Source organism: Galeopterus variegatus, unplaced genomic scaffold (genome assembly GCF_000696425.1).
Source record: "Galeopterus variegatus unplaced genomic scaffold, G_variegatus-3.0.2 Scaffold290, whole genome shotgun sequence".
Lineage (NCBI taxonomy): Eukaryota > Metazoa > Chordata > Mammalia > Dermoptera > Cynocephalidae > Galeopterus > Galeopterus variegatus.
In genome coordinates this window covers 260571-269585 of record NW_007726401.1, presented here as the reverse complement: position 1 = coordinate 269585, position 9015 = coordinate 260571, and the positions used below count along the sequence as shown (strand labels likewise).

At 41.7% G+C, this 9015-nt stretch overlaps 1 protein-coding gene across 3 annotated transcripts in view; it reads right to left on the bottom strand.

Annotated features, from left to right (window-relative positions):
• The window catches only part of TTLL5 (tubulin tyrosine ligase-like family, member 5), a 281382-nt gene that overhangs the window by 240342 nt on the left and 32025 nt on the right, over nt 1-9015 (bottom strand). For all 3 annotated transcript variants that reach the window (XM_008567069.1, XM_008567070.1, XM_008567068.1), the window contains exons 6-7: nt 8318-8448; nt 520-602 (exon numbers count right to left, since the gene is read on the bottom strand). In XM_008567069.1, coding sequence (XP_008565291.1) covers nt 520-602; nt 8318-8448 — 214 coding nt within the window. The remainder of the gene's footprint in view (nt 1-519; nt 603-8317; nt 8449-9015) is intronic.

The following is a 9015-nucleotide window of genomic DNA, read 5'->3' as shown; positions in this document are numbered from 1 at the left end:
GAGGGAGGGAAGGAAGGAAGGAAGGAAGGAAGGAAGGAAGGAAGGAAGGAAGGAAGGAAGGAAGGAAGGAAGGAAGGAAGGAAGGACAAGCAGCAGCGGCCACAGTGGCAAGGATGTCATACAAAATTAAGGTTCATTTGCCTGATAACCCTGAGAGTAGGAACCCACAGTTCTGCTCACAGTAGAAACTAAATGCATATGCTATCAATTAATGCTTAGCGCTAAGGAATTAACATGATGACATGCTGAAAGCAGAAAAGGTACCTCTTTTCTGCTAATGCAAAAGGCTGCCCTCCTCCAAAATTTGATCAAGTGACTTTTTAGACACAGAACAACTGTTGATGTGGGAGGGGGATACAGCAACACAATAGCCAACTCGTACTCACTCTCAACTCACTTCTGAATGCAGGTTTCAGAAGGGAACACCTGCTCTTAATGAAAAGGAACCAAATTAGTATCCAGGACAAAAGGTGAAGGAAGGAGGAACAATAAGAGGTTTGCCATCTAGTGCATACTTACATTGTTGATCAGGTAGACGCCCCGCCCCCTAGAAGAGGCCACTGGTTTTACTATCCAAGGTCCCCGGTCCTTTGAATATGAATCTGATCAAAATATTGGGAGATAAAGAGGAGAGAGAAACAATGAGAAAGAAGGAACATGAGTTCATTATCTTAAATTTCAACAATGGTTATCTAGTCAGATACCCAAAGAATCTTCCAAATTTCTAAGTAGAGAGCAGCAGCCAAAATTACCAGTATTTCTGGACTAGCCTTAAAATGAAAACAGACAGAGAAAGAAGGAGGAGAAGGAGGAAGGAAGAGGAGGAAGAGGAGGGAGAGGAAGAAGAGGAGGAAGAGGAGGAGGAGGAGGAGACAGCAAAATTACTCACATAATTATTTCTTCCACCATTTTCCCTCTTTCTTGAATGAGAAGACAAAAACAAAATAAGGCAAGTGTCTGGATGTTAGCCTACTACTGTCACAAACAACCTTTATGAATCTTTGAAATTCTCACCTCTGTTAACTAAAGGACCTCCAGGGACAACATTAAGTCAAAAGCTAGATCTAATACAGTTACTTTCCTTAAATAATTCCTCAGGTATTATAAGAAAAAACCACCTTAAATCAAGCAATGTGCAAATGGAGAGGAAGGACAATAATTTGCAAGTGATTAAAAGGTGCCATTTGGGGCCAGCCTGGTGGCTCACTCAGGAGGGTGCGGTGCTGGCAGCACTGAGGCCACGGGTTCAGATCCTATATAGGCATGGCCAGTGGGCTCACTGGCTGAGCGTGGTGCAGACAACACTGTGCCGAGGGTTGCGATCTCCTTACCAGTCAAAAAAAAGAAAAAAAAAAGTGCCATTTGCTTCTGTTTCTTTTCCAAGTTCAATTTAACTCTTTAAATACCTGTGGATCATGAGAAAAGAAAGCAGACAACTGATACTAAGATTCCCAAAGGCTTGCAAGTGGTCCGGGGAGAAGCGGACGGCTCTGTCTTCCATTTAGGGAATGTCAGAGGACAAGGCAGAGGGCAGGGACAGAGGATACTGGTGCTGCTGTGTTCTCACATCCCAGACTGCAGAGAGAGGTTGACTAATCCTCACTCTCAACTCTGTCCTTTCTAGTTTTGATGAAATGCCTCAGGTGGCAGCAGTGGATACTGTTTCAAAGCAGGGGGTTGGGGAACAGGGGGAAATAAAAGATGAAAATTAAGAGATTTATGTTTTTCTTTATATTTTTCATGTCTGAAAGAAGAGAGACAAGGAAGGAATAGATGAGCGTGGGGAAATAAATCAGGCAAATGCAAATGTTTCTGAGCAGATCTCCCAAAGACTTTTTTTGCAAAGTGCCTAGGTTGCTATGCATCAGGATATTAGCAGCATTTTATCTAGAACACAACAGCATAAATCTAATAAACATCCATCTAGTTCATGTTTCTCTGGTTTAGTTATTAAGAGGCAAGTACTTCCACCTGTGTGCTAGTCTGCCTACTCTCTTCCCCCAGATAAGTACACAAATGTCCCTCCAGCCTAAATTTGTGCCTACACCAGGCATGCCTTCAGGAGGAACAATCTTGGCTCAGCTCCTCTCCCCAGATGACTTGCCAGCAACTACTGCCTTCTTCTCTCTCTTCTTCCTCTGATAGGAGCCAATCTCTTCAAGGTCTCCCAACAGGCGCTTGACTATCAGTGCCACAAATCATTTCACCAGGAGAAAACAAAGATCTCAATGTCTACTCTCTCCCATCTTCCCCTGTCTTTTCCTTTGATGCAACTTATCAAAAGAATAAAATTAATTCTGCTTTTTTCCCAATCATTTGAAAATGGTTCTTAGCTCATAGGACATACAAAAACAGGCAGAGGACTGATTTGACTCAAGGACTGTAGTTTTGCAGATGTCTGATCAAAGAATATTAAGGCCAACATACAAAATGATAACATTATTAATTAACTGATATAGAATTATCTTGAAGATAGCCTGTTACGTGAAAAAAAGGAAAGCGCAAGGCAGTATGCTCCCATCTGTTCATATAAACAAACAAGTTATTTGCTAGTAAATGCAAATCATATCTCTAGAAGGATATGTAAAAAACTAGTAACATTGATCACTCCTAAGGGGAACTTAGGACCGAGGAACAAGAGGCAAAAGGAGGCTTTTCACTGATTATTTTTTTGTAATTTTTTGTACCACGGGGATATATTACCTTTTGAAAAATACAATTTAAATAATTTTAAAGTCCTGCTATAGAAGACATATTTATAGTTACATATGACAAAAAATTAGATTTCCATAAAGTGAGGTCACTGAACACATATGCATATACAGTTTATATTTTTTTCATTTTGTCATTTTCGTCAGATTGCGAGGAGACAATGGACCAACTGAGCATAGAAGCTATTAATATTATAACAAAACAAAAATTACAAAATTTTCTAAATTTCATTCATTCATTCAATACCTCAGTATCTAATCTGTGTCAATCAGTTTTCTAGAAATGGAGTATACAGAAAAGACAGTCTTTGCCCTCAAGATCAGGGTAGAAGAAAAGAGACACTGAACAAGCAATTACAGACTCTCAGAGTTATAAAGAAAAAGTGCAGGGTGCTATAGGAATGTCTAAGAAAACTACCAAAGCTGTCTGGAGACAGTACCCTCTGCAGTGACAAGCAGATGTACAAAACTCTCAATTTCCGAAAAGGGAAAATATAGCTACCTGCAGTTTTTGCCACCTAACATGTTATTTAATGAATTCTACTTTGTGAACTTGCCTTATCAGAAGTTAATTCTTCTAGGGCTGGCCTGTGGCTCACTTGGGAGATTGTAGTGCTGACAACACCAAGGCCACGGGTTCAGATCCCTATATAGGGATGGCCGGTTAGCTCACTTGGGAGAGTGTGGTGCTGACAACACCAAATCAAGGGTAAGATTCCCTTACTGGTCATCTTTTTTTTAAAAAAAAAAAAAAGAAAAGAAAAAAGAAGTTAATGCTTCTTCTGGTGCTTCACTACTACCATGTTCTTGAAATTCTAAATAGCAAAAATTTGTCCTAGCAGGCTTTTCTCCTTGATTTGTGATGTTTCAAAACAAGGATCAATTTCTTTCACAGGTTCTAAAAATGTGGGCAGGAAGCAAGAAAGATCAGAGAAAAAGACAGAGCAGAAGTCTCAGCAAAGACAAAGATAAGGCAGAGGTCTCAGCAGCCTGTCTAGATGACGATGTTCTAGACAGGTTCTGCAATACTTTCAAGAGGCTTCTGGCTCCTACAGTGGCAACACACTCAGTCTAATGTAAAGAGTACTGAACCAGGAACAGAAAGATCTGAGTTCTAATTCTGGCTTTTTAAACATATGACACCATAGGTAATTCACTTAAACTATCTAGTCTTACCTTTAACTGATTAGTCTGATTTGCTAAGTTCTCTTATAACTCTAAAATTATGATGCTATAAATTTACTGATTGCTTTAAAATCCACTTGTCTGCAATTAATTGGCTAACATCAAAATTCTGCTCCTATCTTAGAATCATCTCTCAGCCTCTCTTACAACTACAGATTGTCATAGAACACAATTCTGGTGAAAGTTTTGCTTTTGTGATACCACAGCCACCCCATCTTCTTTGTTGCTTCCTCCTTCTTCCACTTGGGGGAAGTAGCTAGAGTTGGCAATAGATACTTAGGTTCTTCAGGGTCACAAGCCTTCAATTCTCCTAAATACTATAACTGGCAATGGTGGGACGAGGAGCCTAGAAAGGCCTGTGCCAAGTATTCAAACTCCCACACTCTAATTAGTGGAAACAGTTCAAGGAGTATCCAGGCTTTCACATCGCTGGGGACAGTAGTTGGTGTCTGCGCTAGATCTCTACAGAGATGGATTTAAGGTTTTCTCTTATTAGAACAAAAAGTTATAAATTCATGAGATTACTTTAGCTGGCATCTCTAGTGTCTTTTGGTGATCCTCCTGTCCAATCCTTATCAGTTCTCTTCCAAAGTCCCTTCAGAAGCTATTCCAATTCTTTTCTGCCCCTTTCAGACACAAAAACACATCCCTAGGCCCCTGACTCTTCACATAAGACCTCACTCATCACCATCCTCATCAAGAAGTCTGGAAATTAGTAACCTAAACCCACTCGCCAGCTTTCCTCTCCAACACAAATCTTATCTGGGTCACAAGGCCTTCTTCCTTCACTCCTATTAGGGAGACATGCCCACTTCTCTTTCTAAAGCTCACCCTTCTACTTGGGCTCTTGATTGAACCCTCTCCCTCTGTGACCCCATTCCCTTACTCCCCTTTGATCTCTCTCTCCTCTCTGAACCTCTGTGGTGCTTCTCTCTTTCTCTCCCTCAGTGATTACATCCATCTCCATACCTGCAACCTCCAGAATCTGTATCTCTGGCCACAACTCAAAGTTGCTTTTACAACTGCCAACAAAATATCATTACATGGATGCCCTGTAGACACCTCAAATCCATACCTTGTCCAAAATTTAACTTTCCTCTTCCCCTTTAATAGTTCCTCTTTTACATTCCTGGTTGCATTCCTTGGTTAAAGACTTAATAATGGTCCTCCTAGCTTCTCAGACTCAAACCTTTAGAGGCTTCTTTGCCCCTGCCACACTCCCCACATCTAGTTAGTAAACTGCTTAGTTTCCCACTCTTTCCACTCACTCCTGTACATTTGAAAGAGAGCTCCCTACAGCCTCATAACGTATGCTATCTGCTTCTGTAAAATTGCTTGCTTAACCTAAGTAACTCCATTTTGCCCCCTGCCTGACCTGCAGACTACCCCCCTTCTGCATGAAAATCTGTTGACCTTTTCATAGAAACAGGGGCCATACACAGTGATTACATGGGAACAGAAACCATACACAATGAAAACTTGTATGCTTGACTGCTCGAACAGCCTCTGTGACCTAGCCCCCTAGCTTGCTTTGTGCACCTGGAGAAACCCGTGTGCCAACGGGATGTAGTTTGTGCCTCTTTAAAAACCCCAAAGACCAAGGCCTAATGGCCGCTCTTCCTTGGTTGCCCCTTGGGAGACGGTCGCTGGCCAAATGGAGTGAATAAACTGCCCTTTTCTGCATGAGTGGCATGTAAGTGCTTTTCTTGTGGGAGGGTGCCTCAGAACACATTTCCACTACCTAGTTCAAACCATCAACACTTATCTGCATCACTGCAATAACCTTTAAAGTGGCCACCATTTTTTTTCTCTCTGCTCCTTCCAATTCTTTTCACAGATTTTTTTCTAAAGGCCAGTCTGTTTACATCCCTTTTCTTCTCAAAAATCTCGTATTGCTTATATTCAAGCACTAGAGGGTCAAGAACATGAGAGTCACGGGAAAAAAATGAAATCTCCAAGTTGAATATGCTAGATGGAACCGAAGGAAAAGAGGGAAAAATCAGACTTTACAAAGAGGAATGTCTCTTTTAAAGGGGAGGTGGTAGGAATAGGTGGATTTCTCCCCTAATATGTAAACTCAGCAACACGATTAAGCTGATGATGTTGGATTTCTCCCAGATGGATTTAAGCAGAGAGGTCGTGGACCCAAAACAACTCCCATACAACGACTGGCATCCTACCAAGACCAAAACCAAGAAGATTCCACTTTACTATCATATCTTCCCTCCCTGTCCCCGCTCTTCAACAGACACAGAGTAATTTGTATTGGGGATCAGGAAACTTCACTTGCCTACAATAACTGCCACGGGCTAAATGTGGTGGCTTTAGGTTGTGGCTGTAAAAATGCTGTGTGTTCTACTGACCTTTTGAACTCATTTTTGTTAAAAAGTGGAACACAAGAGTTTGGATAATATGCTGAAGAAGCAATTCCACTGAAACACAGGTCAGGCTTGGGTTGATGGAAGAACTCTAACTCTACCCCATCATCAGAATAAGGGACACCACCCCACCCCCCATCCCATCTCCAAAGAGGGGCAGTGGGGAGAACAGCAGAATAAGAAATAGCAGAGGGAGGGGAAAGAGGATCTTCAACTTAGATTCCTTTAGACTTTAATAGGGAATTATTCTGGACTTTAAATCATCTTTAAGAATTCAGCAATTGGAGAGGTTCATATCTGGAACCCTTTTATGTTGCTGACATGTTAGCTGAAGCATTTTTATGCTCTCATATTGGCTTATTACTTTTTTTTTTTACTTTTATTATATAACAATACAGTTAAACATAATTTGAAATAGAAGATAATATTAAACATTTATTAAGCACCTATCAGGCACCATTCCAAGTACTTTCTATGTATTAAGGTATTTAAACATCCTGACAACACTATAAGGTCAGCACTAATAACAGTCCCATCTTACAGATGAGGAAGCTAAGGCACAGAGAGATTAGAGTAACTTGGCTAAAGTTACATAACGAAAAAATTCTTAATCACAACTTTTTAGTTTTCAGCACACTGTAGCTTTGAAACTAATTTAATTAACGCTCTATATGACCCATGTCAGAGCCTTCTGTGGACAATGAACTGCCAATCAGTAGTCCCAGCTGGAGCAACAAATGCTACCAAAGAATGATAAAGTAGGAGTTCCTGATGAACAGCTGGTCTCTTCTCCCAAAGGATGAACACCCCAATGAGTTGACCCAGGCAGACTGGCAAGCCCAAAAGGTTAAAAACCAAAAGTATGGAAGTCTACAGAGAATTCTCTTTTTCCTCTCTCCACGCTACTTCCTCTACCCATAACATACAAATAGTCTCTCTCTTGGATTTAAAACTGTCTGTCTGTCCTCTCTGTCTCACCTGACCTTCCTTCACCTCACAAAACTATCTGTCCTCTCTGTGTGTCTCACCTGACCTTCATTATAGGGGAGGAGACTTGTCTCACTGGTGATATTGGGAAATGGTCACTGCATGCACCCTGCCCAGTGCCTTTGCAATAAATCACAGCGGTGCAGAGCATGGCCTCTGAAGCCAAATTGCCAGTTTGAACCCTAATTCCACCATTTGCAAACTACATAACTTATGGAAAGTCTCTTAACCAATCCATACCTTGGTGTCCTCATCTGTAAAACTGCCTCAGAGTAGAGGTGCCACTTAAAAGAGTGTCTAATGGAAAGTAACTGATCATTAAGAGTTAGCTATCTTTATGGTCACATTCTCACAAAAGAGCTGCCTCGCACCTTCTCTGTACTCAGGCCTCTTCTGTACACTAAGCCTACTGAATCAGGCTCTGCCCTCAAGGAAGAAAGCCTGAAATAGCCCAGCTGGGCCTAGGTAGGTAAGTTCACATCAAGGCAAAAGAAATAAAAATCCCATTTTAGACCTGGACTCAGGCCATGTGTTCCTATGTCACTTTACCAGCAATACAGCTGACATTTAGATCCCTATTTGGCTCCCACATGTATTTTTTTATGAGTCTGAACTCAAAGGAGAAGGGATGTGACTAACTAGTACTTCCAAGCCCTAACACCAAAAGACACATGATACTTTTACCCCAAAGAACATAAATCACACAAGTCCAGAAATCGAGGCAGCAACAATGTTTCTTAAGTGGCAAAAGGAAAAGGGACACCAAAAAGGAAGCATATGTAATTCATATGCAGAAGTATAAAGTATCCTTACATAGGCACTAACTCTCATCAATGAAGAGACATTCAAGCAAAAATACCCAAGACGGGCACACTTATATGCCACCAATGTGTCCTTACATAAATGATACTGACAAGCTTACTAAGAATAAACATAGAGAACCACAACTTAAGGATTTGAAAATCCCCAATTGGTTGATAACCTGAGGCAGCTTCTGGGTAAATCTGCCCCGACTTCAAGTGCTGAGGATTGGGGCATTCTCAGTCAAGCACTTACTACAGAATTCCGCATACTCAGCTGGCAGGAGGAAAGTCTGAGGGAGGATGTGAAAAGCCTTGAATCCATGTGTATGCTGCATTCGAATGATATTTTTGTACAGTCGGTCCTTCCGGGTTAGTTCATAAGACCTAAAAATCAAAAACCGTATTTCCATTTCAGTAAATTATGACTCAGAGGTTCTCCTGTGTTATCATATTCTAAGGAGTTCATAGTTCAGTTTTAGAGTAGTTACTAAAGATAATTTTATATCCCAAATCTAGAACTGGTTTTTTTTTTTTTTTTTGTCTTTTGTCTTTTTCCGTGTCCGGCAACGGATCGCAACCCTCAGTGTTGCCCCCGTACCGGACCGCGGACCAGCAACGGGATTGCAACCCTCGGTGTTGCCCCCGCGCCTCGCTCAGCCAGTGAGCGGGAACCGGTCTGTATGTGGGATCCGAACCCTCGGGCGGGAGCGCCGCCGCGCTTCCCAAGCGGCGCACTATCCAGTGCGCCACCGGGCCGGCCCCCAAATCTAGAACTGTTAATCCAAAAGGTTTATCAATCATTTTCATTAAATGGGTTACTTTGGTCAGATTTATTCATCAAGATATATTTTATGTATGTGGGCCGGCCCGGTGGCGCACTGGATAGTGTGCTGCTTGGGAAGCGCGGCGGCGCTTCCGCCCGAGGGTTCGGATCCCACATACAGACCGGTT